Here is a 14005-nt window from a genome sequence, read left to right as displayed (position 1 = left end):
AGAGAGAGACCAAGATCTCCCACCTGCTGTTTGACACCCTGAATGCCTGCAACAGCCGGGGCTGGGCCAGGTCAAAGTTAGGAGCTGGAAACTCAGTCTGGGTCCCCAGTGTGTGTGGCAGGGACTCTACTACTTGAGCTGTCACCTGCTGCCCCGCAAGGTGTGCATTAGCAGGAAGCTGGAATCCAGAGTGGAGTCAGGACTCAAAGCCAGGCACTATGATATGGTGGGGGTGTCCCAAGCAGCATTTCGCCTGCAGCAACAAATGCCCACCTCCCTCTTCCCCTTTTAGAGCACTGTGCCCAGTGCTGTTTTCATTGTTGGTTTTTGTGTGACACAACTCCAGAAGCTGGAACGGCATTTGGATTAGCAGGTAAGACACCTGTGCCTCATGTTCGAGTACTTGCGTTCGATTCCGGGCTGCTCTGGCTGCTGACCCTGGGAGACAGGGGTGAAGGCTCTTTAATTGGGTTGCTGTCACCCATGTGGGAGATCTAGGTTGAGCTCCTAGCTCTCAGTCCAGCCCTAGATAATTGCAGGCAATTGTAGAGTGAAGCAGGGAAGGGGAGCTCTGTCCGTCTCTCAAGGTTGTTTTGTTTTTGTTAGAGATGCCAGGAGCCAGAAACTTCGTCTGAGCGGCAGGGACCCACGTACCTGGCTCCTCATCCTCTGCCTTCCAGGCACATGAGCAGGAAGCTGGATTGGAAGTGCGGAGTGGTTGGGACTCGAACCTGCACTCCAAAATGGGATGCAGATATCCCAAGCAATAGCTTAACCCACCCCACTTCTCATCTGTTTACTTTCATTCTTGAAAATTTATTTTCATCCTTTATTTCTCTCGATTCTCATTTTTTATTAACTTCCTTTCCTTTTGGGGTTCCAGTTAAATGTGTTATTTTAGTGGCTATCAGTACACAAATGAGGGTGCTTAAAGTTCATGGAAAGTACAGTTAAGAAAAAAACTATGTATGAATTTCAAAATAAACTTCAAAATTTTGGGGCCTGTACTGTGGCACAACAGGTTAGCACCCCCATATGGGCACTGGTTCGAGTCCTGGTTGCTCTACTTCCAATCCAGCTCTCTGCTATGGCCTGGGAAAGAGGCAGAAGATGGCCCAAGTCCTTGGGCTCCTGCACCCACGTGGGAGACCCAGAAGAAGCTCCTAGCTTCAGATCGGCACACCTCCGGCCGTTATGGCCAATTGGGGAGTGAACCAGTGGATGGAAGACATCTCTCTCTCTAACTCTGACTCTGACTCTGACTTTCAAACAAATAAATCAATCTTTAAAAAAAAAAAAAACTTCAAAATTTTTAAGAAACCAGGAGCCCAGAGCCCAGAACTCAGTCTGCATTTCCCAGGAAGGGGGCAGGGACAGTTACTTGAGCCATCACCTACCACCTGCCAGGGTTTGCTGTAGCAGCTGGCTGGAATGCAGAGCAGGGGCCTGAACGCAGCCACTCTGATACGGGATGTAGGTACCCCATGCTGTGACTTAGCGGCACCACACGCCTGACCCCACTACCCCTGAATTTTCTTTTATTTGAAAGGCAGAAAGTATGAGAGAGAAAAATCAACTTATCTTTTAATTGCATTTTCCTGCAGATATTTGAGGTCCTTTTAACTTCCCACACCCGGATGTCCCTGTGCATGTCGACTGTCCTGGTTAGCCCAGGGCCTTCGAGCAGTTTCCCTCCGTTCATTCCTCCTCTGACTTACACAGTGGTGCAGCTGCATTCTGCACTGTAACACCCCGCCAGAATGACCACTCGCGCTGCTCCACTCACTCCAGGGAGGTTTTGTTCTTCATTCATTTGTACCCATGCTCCATCTTTCCTTAGGGATCAGTCTCAGATCCCTGAGTGTAGGTGTGCCTGCGAATGCCTGGATCTCAGCCTCCTCCCTGAGACCCGAGCCTGCGGGCGGCAGGGAGGCTTTGGCACGCGAGCGTCCGGGGTGCGGCTTCTCAGAGAGCACTGTCTTTATATCTGGTTGCTGAGCAGTCTCCCTCTGACTGCTTTCTAACAGTGGCGCGGTATAGATTTAGGAAATTCCCTGCTAGTTTCTTTTCAGAGATGGTGGCCTTCTGGATAGAAGTAGGCCAGACTTTGCTCTCAAACTTGCTGTGTGCGGGAGCGGCCAGGAGGCCGAGGGCAAGTGCAGATGGCGACTCAGGAGGTCCGGGGACAGATTGCTGCCCGGTTCCAAGCTCCCAGTGGACGCTGGCGAGCCTGCCAGGGCCTCACTCGGGGTCGCGCGGGCTAGGCCGCATCCCTCCAGCTTCCTGTCTCTCTGCTCCAGTTTGATAATGGCTTCTGTCTACAGCGAGGTGATAAATTCTCTACGTTTCAGTTCTTCCTCTGTAAAATGTCTATTTTGTTCTCTTTGGAATCTGCTACGCCACATTTTAAGCTGTTTTCAAGGTCGGTGTCTACCCCATACAGCCACGCGGGGAGGCACCCTGTCCTGTCGGCTTGAAGCCAACCCTGCCCCGACAGTCTCCCGTGGACTTGTCGTCGGGTGTCTGGGCTCCACACTGGGGTGTTAGCATCACAATACTCTGCCCACTTGAGGCCTGGACTCCCCCAGCCTCCTGTGTCTGTCCCTTGCTTCCTGTCTGGCCAGACAAGGTCCTCCACTTGTCCACTGCTCGCCAAGCCCTGCCCCGTGTCCTGCCCCGGCCCCCGGCCCCCGGCCCCTGGCCCCTGGCCCCTACTCACGGCAGCGGGTACTTCTTCCACAGCAGCTTGGCCGGCAGGGTCTGGTACACCGTCTTCTGCTTGCCGTCGGAGCTGGGGCTGCTGGGGCTGCTCTGCACGATCTTGGAGCACTCCATCTGCTCGTCCCACGAGCCCGACAGCACGTAGTGGGCCTTGCCCTGGCTGTCGCTCACCACCCCTGTCACCTGCAGGGCACGTTGGCAGCACCAGCGTAGGCATGTGCCCTGCATGGGGCGGGGCTTCTGGGGAAGGGGGCTGTTTACCTTTCGGGCTGCGTCTTTGGAGAAGTAGCTGTAGGGCATGAATTTCAGCTGGCACCGGTCGTGGGTCTTGTGATTCACAATCTCGATGTCCCCTGACTGGTGGGAAAGCGTGGTGGTCAGCAACCAATTCCCGGGCCAGGCACCCCTCCCCCAGGGCCACCTCCGACCTGGTCGATCCAGAGCTTGCCCACGATGATGTTGTGCACAGTTGAGGTGCTCTTCCTCCACACGTAGTGATTCCCGCTTGCCTGGAATTCTAAGTGGATGGCACCTGGGGGCCGGGTACAGGTAAGAGGTCAAGGGCCCCCAAGCACCCCGAGGCCCAGAAGAAGCATTCATGCAGGCTGGGGCAACTGGGACAGAGCACAAGCCAGGTCGTCTCCCCTGGAAACTCCAGCCTTGGAAGGAGGGTGGAGAAGAGGAAAAGATCTTCCATCCACTGGTTCACTTTTCAAATGACTGCTACAGCTTGGGCTGGGCCAGGTATTCCATCTGGGCCTCCTATGTGGGTGGTAGGGCCCCCAGGCACTTGGGTCATCGTCCCCTGCTTTCCCAGGTGCACATACAGGAAGCTGGATTGGAAGTGGAGCAGCCGGACTCAAACTGACACTCCAGTATGGGATGCCAGTATTGCAGGTGTGCCACGATGCCAGCCTCACCAAGGCTTTTGGGTCCGCAGAATCCTCCCTTGGAAGAGAGCACCTTCCTGTCCCCGGGGCGCCCAGGGAGCCCGCTCACCTAGCGGCATGATGGAGAGGTATTTCCCCCGGAACTTGCTGGCGATGGTGATCTCCTGCCAGAGGCTCCAGCCGTGCTTGGAGAACACGTAGTGTGCAGCCGACGGCGGGTGGTGGCTCACCTGAGACCAGAGCCGCGGGACCTGAGCACCTCGTCCCCCAGCCATGGGTTCGGCCCTGTCCGCTCGACACCCAGGTCTCTGAGCACAGGTGGTTGAGGACCCAAGGTGGCCCCAGGAAAGGCAGTGCTATGAGCAGGAAGGCGTCTGCCCTCAGGGCCGGCACGGTGAATCCAAGGGTTTCAGTGTCCATTTCCTCCTCCCCTCCTCCCCACCTCCCCACCTCCCTGGGAGGGCACATCCATTGTGCTGTGTGAATCTCAGGAGGCCCAGACTTGGCACAGGTAGGCCCTGGCTCCAGAGTGGGAGGCAAATCAAGGTCCTGCGCTAGGACCCAACACCCTGGTCCCTCCACACTGAGGGCACTTAAGGTTTGCTGACTTAAAGAGATGCATTCGCTTGGGTTCAGGCCAAGGACTCTGAGGTCACTGCTGACTTGACCCCACTCCTCACATGCAGAGCCCCAGCAAACCTGCCACGCTCTGATCTCCCACCATCCCCACCCGGATCACAGCGGTCCCCTCTGCCACTGCCTGGGCTCAGCGCTGGCCCTGACAGGCTCGCCTCCTCTCCCACAGCATGCCCAGGCTGGGGCGCCTCCTCTGGGGCTCCCAGCCCCTCCTGCCTGTTGCCTTCCAACTCAGTGATGATCCCATGCGCTGCCCGTCTGGACTTCCCAACAGTGTGCGGCAAACATCCCCCCAGCTTGCTCCACAGATCCCTGGTCAGGAGAAGTGCCTGGGCCTACCCTCTGCGTCAGACCTAACTCTGTCCCTCCAGGGCCCCGCCCCCAGAGGCCTTGCTGGGTGTCTGGCCCTGAGCTCCGTGCTCTGACCTCGGGCCCGGCCGGAGCGAGAGCCTCACCTGCTCACAGAGGGAGCGCAGGCCCATGTCCTCGAGGCGGTCCAGCTCGAAGGTCTCCCCCAGCATGGGGTTGAAGGGCTTGGCAATGCGGTGCACGGTGGTGGAGTAGGAGGACACGGAGAAGGCGGCCACCAGGCACATCTGCTCCACCGAGCTGGCGCAGTGCACCGCCTTGTCCAGCAGGTGGTGGTACTCCAGGTCCTCCGTCAGCCGCTGGAGCATGGACAGGGGCTCGTTGAAGTTCACCTGGGAGGGAGGGAGAGAGGGAGGGAGTGGGCGGGCAGCCATCGCCGCACCCCTGCTGTTGCAGACCTTCAGGGATGCTCCTGCTCAGCGTCTTCCTGTGGAGCCCCTCTGATGCCCGTCACGTCCCAGCTCCTCCTACAGCACGCTGCGTGGGACACACTCTGACTACGTGGACTGAACCCCATCAGGACCAGGGCTGACGTCTGCTGTTGTATCACCAGCATTGGTCGGGGAATAGATGGAGGACCCACGTGGACACAGCAGATGGTGGGTCTTCCCCAGACTCGGAATGTGATGTCAGCATTCTGTGGAGGGCCGGTGCAGGATGGGTGGGGCTCAGGGCGGGATCCTGCTTCCCCTCCCCCTGCCCTGCCCCCTGCAAACCAAGCTGGTGCAGCTGGGACACTGTGAGGTCCTGAGTCTCCATGCTGAGCCCGGGGAGGGTCCCTTCTCTCTGGAGGATGGGGCAACGCCAAAGGATCGGATACTTACGTGCTTCCCGGGAGTCTTTAGGACCTCAACGCCCCGGGCTTCGTGTACTGCCCAGGGGCCCCTCTGCACTGCCTGCCCCAGGCTGCCTACCGGCATGGGTATCTTGGAGAGCTCCCGGCCGATGCAGTTCTTCATGATGCTCCAGAGGTTAAGGCTGTAGTTGGGCTTGTCGGGGATGCGGGACCGCCTCTTGACTTTGGATGAAGCCTTGGGCACAAGCGCGGCACTGTCCAGTACCTGCCAGAGGAGCCGGGCATGCCTGTCAGCAGAGGCCCCCGCACCCCCACACTCTTCCCCACCCCCAAGGACTAGCGCCAAGGCAGCTGCTGGCAGGCAGCGTAGGCTGGCTCGGCCTGAACTGCTGTAGGAGAGATCAGGAGCCCCCAGGGCAGGTGGGGTGCCGGGTCCCTCACCTCACTGCCATTGTCCGTCGATGACCAGTCCACAGAGCCCGTGCCGGTTCCACCTTCTGCTTTTCTGCAGGGAACACAAGAGGAGGTGAGACGTTGACAGCTCTCGGCCCCCTTGGAACCTGGCCCACCTCTTACCAAGACCCTCACGGTGAGGTCGGAAGGGCTGCACCACCTGCCCCTTGGCTGCTTCTCCAGTGGGGTAATCTGTAGTTTGGGATACTCAAAGTGTGGGCTGAGGGACATAGGCAGTGGTTTGAAGAGAGCCTACCTACCCACGCTCCCACAGACGCCCCCAGTAGCTGCTGCTGAACGAAGTGCTTGGCTGGAGTCCCTGTACCCAGCCCCCTTCTTGGGAACTGGCTGACCCAGGAGCAAGATGAGGTGCAGGGGGAGAGCTGCACGGGCCCTTCCTTCACTCAGACCCTGCTGTGTCCTTGCTGTCTGCTGGGCTGGAAGTGGGTATGGCACAACCTTGTGCCCGGGAATATTTGTGGTGAGGAGAGTCAGCCACAGCAGCAGGGGGCGCTATAGCCATGGCCAGCTGGGGCTTGACGGAGCCCTTGGCAGTCAGGGCCTGAGGGGAGGGAGAGGACTGCTTAGTTATGAGAGCCCGGGCCCCTGGGGCTTCCAGGAACAGGAGGGGTGGTCAGGGGGCAGCTTGAGCAGACCTCCTTGGCTGTGGGATAGTGGGATGGTTCTGTGGTACTAAAGTGAGAGGAAGTTCACGGCCAAGCTTGTTAACGAGAGGACATGAGCAACCTTAAAACGATACTGGGAAGCAGAAACTGAGCCGGGAATACACCGGGGACAGGATATACTCCCTAGGGGGTGGCGGTGGGCAGGATCTGGGAAGCCATGTCCTGGGAAGAAAGCACATAGATGTGTGAAAAACGGAAAAAACGAGTGGCTGGGGACTTCGCTGGTCGCTGACCACAAGCTACACCCAGCCTGCCTGCTGGTTGCACGCTCCTCCCTCTGGCCCGGCCATGCCCACAGGCACTGACAGCACTGCTGTTCTTGCCAACAAATTCCCGTCGCTGCTGTGCACTGAGAAACTAAAAGAGCGGGTTTTACGAAAAAAGAAAACAGAGGCTTGGCATCGGCAAGCAAGGGCCTCCTCGCTGCTTCTGTCTGTCCTCGAATGGAGGAGGCGGCTGGCACCCCCGTCTGTGGCCTCCTGGACCCCTGCCCCTCACCCCTGGGCTGGAACTGCATCCAGCCGTGGGCCTGTTCTCCACTGCAAATTAAAATCCTGGTGCAAACTTGGTTCAGGCATTTTGGATTTAAGAACAGAATCTAAGCAAAAATACTTCTCCGGAGAAACAACCTAAAGAACTCCCCCAGGCTCTCGTAGGTGGCTGGAGACAGAAGACCAGATGGAACCTGAGAGCAGGGCCTGATAGGCTGACCCTGGGGAGGCCCCTCCCAGACCAGAGCCGTCTCAGGTCCTGCTCTGGCGAGGGCCCTACCTGTCGTCCTTGGCCCTGGCGATCACGGTGATGAAGGACGTGGAGTCTTCCATGGCGTCGAAGTACTCGGTATCCTCATCTTCCTCACTGTCCTCTCCTTTGGGAGTCAAGAGGCTTCCTAGAGACACGTGCGGAGCCGCTGCCGTCGTTTGCAACTTCACGCAGAGGGCTCCTCGGGCCTGAGCCAAGTTAAGGGGCAAGCCAGGTCTCCCCTCCCCGTGATTTCTCAGGGCTGGGGGTCACCCTTTCCTTCCAGTGCCTCTTTCCGGGAGCCCCCCACCCTTGACCTCTCAGCATGTGGGTCTGTCCAGCCCCTGCCCAGCTCCCCTTTCTGACGGAGCCCCCAGCCCAAGGCCAGGGGGTAGGGGGCCTGCTGTGGAGAGGTCAGCTGGGCCGACTGCCTTTGCAGAAGCTGAGCCTAGCAGGGGAGTAGACTGGTAGGCCAGTCGGTGACAGGCACAGGAGGGGCAGGCCAGGGTCGGCCAAAGCTGGCCCGAACGTGGGCACGTGAAGGTTCACGTGGCCGGGGGTTGGGGAGGAGACACCCGGCAGAGAAACTGTGCGGAGCGCAATGATCTTTCTGAGGCCCCGCCCCCTCGCCCACGCACCCTCGCTGAAGCTTTTGGTGGGGTTGTTGGTGCGGCCCGGGGCGCTGCGGAAGGCCCGCTCCAGGCTGTTGTGCTGCTTGGCTAGTTGCTCAATGGTCTCCTCCAAGTGGACGCGCTGCTCCTGCTCATACTGCAGCGCCCGCTGCCATTTCCGGCTGTGTATCTCTGCTAGTTCCAGGAAGTCCCTGCAGGCCTGCGGAGGGGACAGTGGCCATGTGAGCCTGCGCCTCGGGCAAGGGCCTGTCTGCCCCGCCCCCCCCCCAGCCCCAAACACCCCGCAGGGCGCGCCAGGCCGCAGGGGCAGTGAGTGGCCCTTGAGGGCATCTGTCCAGCTTCCCCTCCCTTCGCTGGGGAGGTCGGAAACTCATCCATTGCCCTCTCTGGCTTCCTGGGGAAGTGGGAACCCCGGCTGTCTCAGAACCAGCCTGGGGACCAGCACCCGCCCTGGCTGGCTTGCCACAGCCACGATGCCCGTCCGGAGGGCGCTGCGCTCTGGGTGTGCTGGTCCACACTGCCCTCTGCGGCAGCTCCTGGGAGCTGGAGGAGGCTGGGTTCTGGATCCTCACTGCGCTGGGCCCAGTGTTTGTCCCCGAGCCCTGTCCCCACCGGCAGCTTGGGCCAGTCTTCGGCTTCAGCAGGAAGAGCCACATCCCGCTCCGTAGCCTGGCGGAAGAACCGAGACTGGAACTCGTCTCACAGAACTCTGCGTTTTAGGACTTTCCCCTTTGTGGCCTGCTCTGACACCCAGGGTCACAGGTGGGCCGGCCACCCTCTGAGGCAGCAGGGCTCGGTCATTCTGCCCAGGCCTCAGCTCGCCCTGGAGGGTGGTGAAGTCCACGCGGGGGAGGGGGGGGGCACTCTGCCCTTCCTGGGTGTTGCCTTTAGCTCAGTAGGAGGGGCCACACTTGCCTCTGTGGCCCCACCCAAGCCCTCCCTTCCCGACCCTTCTTGCAGAGGCCAATGTGGAGCATCTGCCGGCCTCCATGCACGCATGTCGCTCACCGTCCAGTTCCTGGAGGGGGACAGGCACGCAGACCCTCACCTGTGCCACAGGGCCGGGGTGCCACCGCGACAACGTGCCAGCGTCTCGGGGGCTGTTGGCACGGACAGAACTGGGCGGGGGGGCGTCCAGCACCTGGTGCTCACGCCTTTGGCTGCTAACTCCTGCTGCTGCTCTCCCATCTTGCCGGTCACCCCCTGACACTGCCGGCCTTGCCACAGTTGGGCCTCTACTGCACCGGCACATCTGAGTCTGGTTAACTTGTCTGACTCCGCTCCTGTGAAATCCCAAAAAGTCAGCGGTGTCCTGGAAGTTTCTGGGCCAAGCGGCGCCCTAACCAGGGGGCTGGGACTGAGGGCAGTGGGACAGGGACAGATGGGCCAGCTCCTCCGCCTCCCCACACCGGTGGACAGGCGCCCCTGGCTCTGCGCTGGAGCACCCGAGCACTGGCGGCTGACCTGCCCAAGTGTGTTACTCATTTAACAGGCCCTCCTGAGTGCCAGCCTCTGCTGTCCACCCCCCCACCCCCCTTTCCTGCAGGGAAAGGGAGTCCCCCACTCTGAAGCTGTGGAGACAGAACATGACTGGGGAAAACAAGGCACATGGCGCTGGCAGCTGGAAGCCCCAGGGTCTGGCCCCAGCTGCTCCAGCCCTCTAAGCCCCTGTCTTCCTGGAGATGAGAGCAGTTACGTCCGCCAGACCCTGTGCTCACCCAGCAAGACCCTCCAGGTGGGAGCAAGATCGCCCCCATTTGACAGAGGGGGGAAACTGAGGCTCAGTTCCCAGCAGCTCCCAGGATTCATGCCCCCCCCCCCCCCAGCAGGGATTTCTGTTGGCCCGCCTCCCAACAGGGCACAGTCAGGGTGGGGCGGGGCAGGGAGAGAGCTCCTGAGAGAAGGAAGGCAATCTCCTTATCTTCTGCGCTTAGCAGGGAGTCTGGGGCTATCTGCAGATCAGTCATCCACAAGGCTCCTCCCCTGCGGGCGTGGCTCGATGGCTGCCAGGCAACTTGGAGACCCGGGAGGTGGGCCTGGATGGCTCCGGGCCTGACCGAGAATGACGCAGCCAAACCCTTCCCTGCCCCGTCCCTCCCTCCCCTCACCGCTCTAAGCCCTCACAGCAGTGGCGACCCAAAGGGATCACTCTTGTTCTGCACAAGCCATGAGGCCCACTGCCCCTTACACATTCTGCACCATCCTGAGACAAGCAGGACGGGACCCGGGGCCACGTTCCCCGCCCCCGCCAAGCACAGCCCCGCTGACCGTCCCCTTTGGGGCGAGGGTGTGGAGGCCAGGGCTGTGCTGAACACAGAGCCTTATGACACACAGAGATAACAGACGCTTCCTAAGCCTCTGAGTCCTTGCTGGTCCTGGGGTGCTTCTGCTTGCTGTGCCCCCCACAGTGCCTGCTCCATCCCTGGCCAGCCAACCCGCTACAGTGTGTAACCATGTCTGTCCGTGAGCTGGGCACTTTGCTCTCCTGTTAACTCACGCCAGTGAAGACTTAACACACCCAGCTAACAACAGTACAAAACAGCCCAAGGTCTCGCGAATAAGTCCCATAAGGCATGTCTGGGCTTCCTAGCAGCAAAAGTAAAGATGAACTCAGCTCCTTATCCTCTCCCTTCCTTGTTCCTGGGGAAACCACCATTTTCTCCCGCGGGGGAGAGGCGAGCCTTCATCGAGTTTCCCCCACGCCTGACCTCAAATCCCGGCCAGTGTCATCTCCGGGCTATCCTGTCTTCTTGCCCTTTCACCAGTTCAATCTCCGACCCACCTGCTTATTTTGATGCCAGCCTCCCCTCCCCCACACCACCTGCTGACTGGGATCCAGGGCCATCGGAGGCACCCGTCCCCACCACCGACTCGGGCATCCTGGTAGCTGGTTTCTGTAATGAGCAAGACTTGTCCAAGGCCACGAGCAGGTGTGGGGCCAGGATCGAGAGTCCCTGTGCACCTGCGAGCCTCCCAAGGCATGGAGCCAGAGCTGCAGGTTTGTTGGGGAAGCTGGATCATCACGGCTGGCTGGGAGCCCTTGAGGGCAGGATGCTGTGGGATCCGTGACTCTCCTGGCGTGGAGCTGGGCTCCCAGGAGATGATCACTCATGAAGATGGCTGGGAACAGCCCTGTCCGTGCCACAGAACCCAGCCCTGGCCTCTGGGAAGAAGGGACTGGCTCTCAGTATCCTTCACCCCAGAGTACAAGGCTTGAACCACACATGGCCATGGCCACCCATAGGGATCCAGGAAGTCAAATCCCTTGGGACAGCTGGGGTCACGTCTGGCCAGGCTGGGCACTGTGCTCACCTTGAGAGGGGGGTCAAGGCGGAGGTTGCTGTACCCTAATATCGAGGGGCTTGCATGGTGGGACCCAGGGCCTTTGTTCCTGCTGGGGGCAGGGCCCTGCAGCACATCAGCCACCCTGGTCACCTCCTGAACCCTGTCCCTGCCCCCCTACTCCTGAGGCACCCACCTGGAGTCCATCCCCAGCTCCCAGGGTCTCCTTGGCTGCCGCTGGTCTCCTCCAGGCCCCATGCCGGCCCCGCTGAGGGGAGAGGCAGCACCCGGCCCAGCCCCGCCCCCCCAGAATGCTGAGCTGGGCTGTGTCCTGTGGGCTGTGCGCTAAGCTGGATTAGGCCAGGGGCCCGGCAGAGGGGGCCGGCGGGTGGGAGCGGGGAGGTTCCTGGGGACCCAGCCAGGGCCCGCAGAGCCACGTGTCTCCTGCAGGCTCTCAGCAGCTGTCTCTGGTGCCAGCGTGTTGGTCCCTAGCCCTGGGCAGGTGGAGAGAGTCGGGCTGACCCCAGTCGCCTGCCCGCATCATACTCTGTATTGTGTCAGGCCAGGGGAGGTGACGAGCAGTCCCTTGGGCAGCTAGAGCTGGTGTCTGGGTCCCACACGGGCAAGCCCCAGACCTCCTTGGGACAAACGGGCCAGGTCCCGGGGCCTCCCAGAGTCCCTGATTCTGTAATCCATCGGGGTTCCTTGTCCTCAGCCTGGGAACCCTGCCCCTTCCTCTCACCCCCCAGGGCTGCAGGGAGGGTACAGTGCCACCTCCATGGGGAAGGCCCCGGGAGCTGCCCCAAGGTGGAGTGAGCACTATGAAACCCAGGACAACCAGGGGCAGCCTCTGGCTCGGGGATGCCCTGCCCAGCTGCGGGCTTCTCTCTCCGAAAAGTCCACCTGGATGAAACCAGCATCCCATGGGCCAGAGACGGCCCCTGAGCCAGGAGCCTCCGCCCAGCTGTATCCTGGGGAGTGGAAGGAACTAAGCGCGTTTGCTGTTCCTAATCCTAATCCTGACAATGACCTCGCTGTCCACCCGGGCACGGGCAGGTGAGCAGGGCACGGGTCAGCCGATTTGGGTCCCCTCCCCAGCCTGCGTGTGGCCTGGAGCAGCCTTGCCAGCCCTCAGGAGGGAGGGTCTGAGGAGCCAGAAACCTGTGAGCATGAGTCTCGCCCAAGGCTGTCCTAGATGGAACACACAGAAGGTCCCAGCGCACTGCTGGACACTGGGGTGGGTGGCAGAGGAGGTGGCCAAGTGTGCGGGGGGTGTATACAGTATGATTGGCTCTATCTCCAGCCACCAGCACACACAACAGGTCCCAGGGCCGGCGCTGTGGCTCACTTGGCTAATCCTTCATCTGCAGCGGCGGCATCCCATGTGGGCGCCGGGTTCTAGTCCCGGTTGCTCCTCTTCCAGTCCAGCTCTCTGCTGTAGCCCGGGAGGGTAGTGGAGGATGGCCCAAGTGCTTGGGCCCCTGCACCCGCATGGGAGACCAAGAAGAAGCACTTGGCTCCTGGCTTCAGATTGGCGCAGCGCCGACCGTAGCGGCCATTTGGGGGGTGAACCAACGGAAGGAAGACCTTTCTCTCTGTCTCTCTCACTGTCTATAACTCTACCAAATTAAACAAACAAACAAACAAACAAACAAAAAACAGGTCCCAGGAGCCCTGGGTGCAGGGGGCATGGGAACAGGTACCTTCTTTCTACCTGTATCAGTGCACCAGGCATCTGGCATCTGTCCTGTGGTTGCCCTCAGGCTTTGGGGGTCGGAGGAGACCCTTCTGTCCCCTCCCACCATGCTCAGCCTCGTGTGGTCATCATCACTGCGGACCCCCACCTCTCACTGGCCTGGGGGTCCCAGAGGTGGCCAATGGGGAAGAAAGCAGAGTTGAAGTCTCCCCAAGCCCCCTCCCACAGCAGGGGCTGCAGCCAGGTCAGTGGGGGTCTCCCCTCCCCTCCCACTGAGAGGAGCACCGAGCTTCAAACACGCCGCACAGAGGGGAAGGGGGCGACACAGATGCAGGCCTGGGCCTGCCCAGCCCAGGCAGGCCACCACACGTAGGCATCCCAGAGCAGGAATGACAACCCCAAGCGCCATGACAGGGGGCTGGTTCACGGAGGATGGCCCGGCGGGCCAAGCCGCCTGGCTGAGCACTGCCCCGCCCCCCCGCCCCCCCCCCCCCCCTCCGGCTGCTCTGCGCTGTGACGCACTTGTCGGCGTAGGTGAGGCCGCCTTCTGCTCCCGCTACCACTTGAAAAATAGTCCTTTCCACATTCGGAAGACTTTACCCCCTCGCACACAGGAACCGGCACCAGCTGGCTGCCAGTTTGCCGACCGATTGGGGACAGTTCTGGAATCTATTTTTACCCGGCTCTCCAGGCCCCAAGTGAGCAAGCTGTCAGAGCAGGACAGCAGCCCCCTGGCCAGGAACCTGCCCCGAGGGCCCCAGAGCCAGCCCCTGGGGCCTCTCTCCGCTGCAGGGGTCGCCCCAGGGAGCTGCACGGGATCCCCTGGGCCTGGGGGAATGATGACGACAATAGCAGCGAAGCTGTGGTGGTGAGAAGTGACAGAGTCACAGACAGAAGACGTGCCGGCCCTTGGATAAACTTCCAGGAAAGACAGGAGAAAACCGGGTCCTTAGCACCCGCGTTTTGGAGAGCTAACATTCGAAACACGAGCCCCCGTGTCAGACCCAGTGTGACTCCACGACGCCCGTGCCCCCGGTTCCCCAGCGCTGACACGGGGGACACAGCCCCCTACGCGGGGCCACGCTGGGGTTCAGGCTCATTCT

The 14005-nt window shown here is 60.7% G+C and overlaps 1 protein-coding gene and 1 long non-coding RNA gene across 9 annotated transcripts in view; one reads left to right on the top strand and one right to left on the bottom strand.

The window, feature by feature from the left end:
• OSBP2 (oxysterol binding protein 2) overlaps positions 1–14005 on the bottom strand; it is a 155919-nt gene that overhangs the window by 13769 nt on the left and 128145 nt on the right. For all 8 annotated transcript variants that reach the window (XM_070065823.1, XM_008272141.4, XM_008272140.4 and 5 more), the window contains 9 exons: positions 7931–8123; positions 7323–7440; positions 5854–5917; positions 5531–5677; positions 4703–4948; positions 3721–3841; positions 3150–3253; positions 2983–3078; positions 2720–2904 (listed from right to left, as the gene is read on the bottom strand). In XM_070065823.1, coding sequence (XP_069921924.1) covers positions 2720–2904; positions 2983–3078; positions 3150–3253; positions 3721–3841; positions 4703–4948; positions 5531–5677; positions 5854–5917; positions 7323–7440; positions 7931–8123 — 1274 coding nt within the window. The remainder of the gene's footprint in view (positions 1–2719; positions 2905–2982; positions 3079–3149; positions 3254–3720; positions 3842–4702; positions 4949–5530; positions 5678–5853; positions 5918–7322; positions 7441–7930; positions 8124–14005) is intronic.
• LOC127484703 (uncharacterized) lies at positions 4943–7119 on the top strand. Its single transcript, XR_007911873.2, has 2 exons — positions 4943–5215; positions 5924–7119. It is a non-coding gene; the product is annotated as an uncharacterized lncRNA (long non-coding RNA).

The sequence above is a fragment of the Oryctolagus cuniculus genome, chromosome 21 (genome assembly GCF_964237555.1).
Source record: "Oryctolagus cuniculus chromosome 21, mOryCun1.1, whole genome shotgun sequence".
NCBI lineage: Eukaryota > Metazoa > Chordata > Mammalia > Lagomorpha > Leporidae > Oryctolagus > Oryctolagus cuniculus.
Note: the sequence above shows the minus strand (reverse complement) of the source record. Positions and strands in the feature narration are given on the sequence as shown.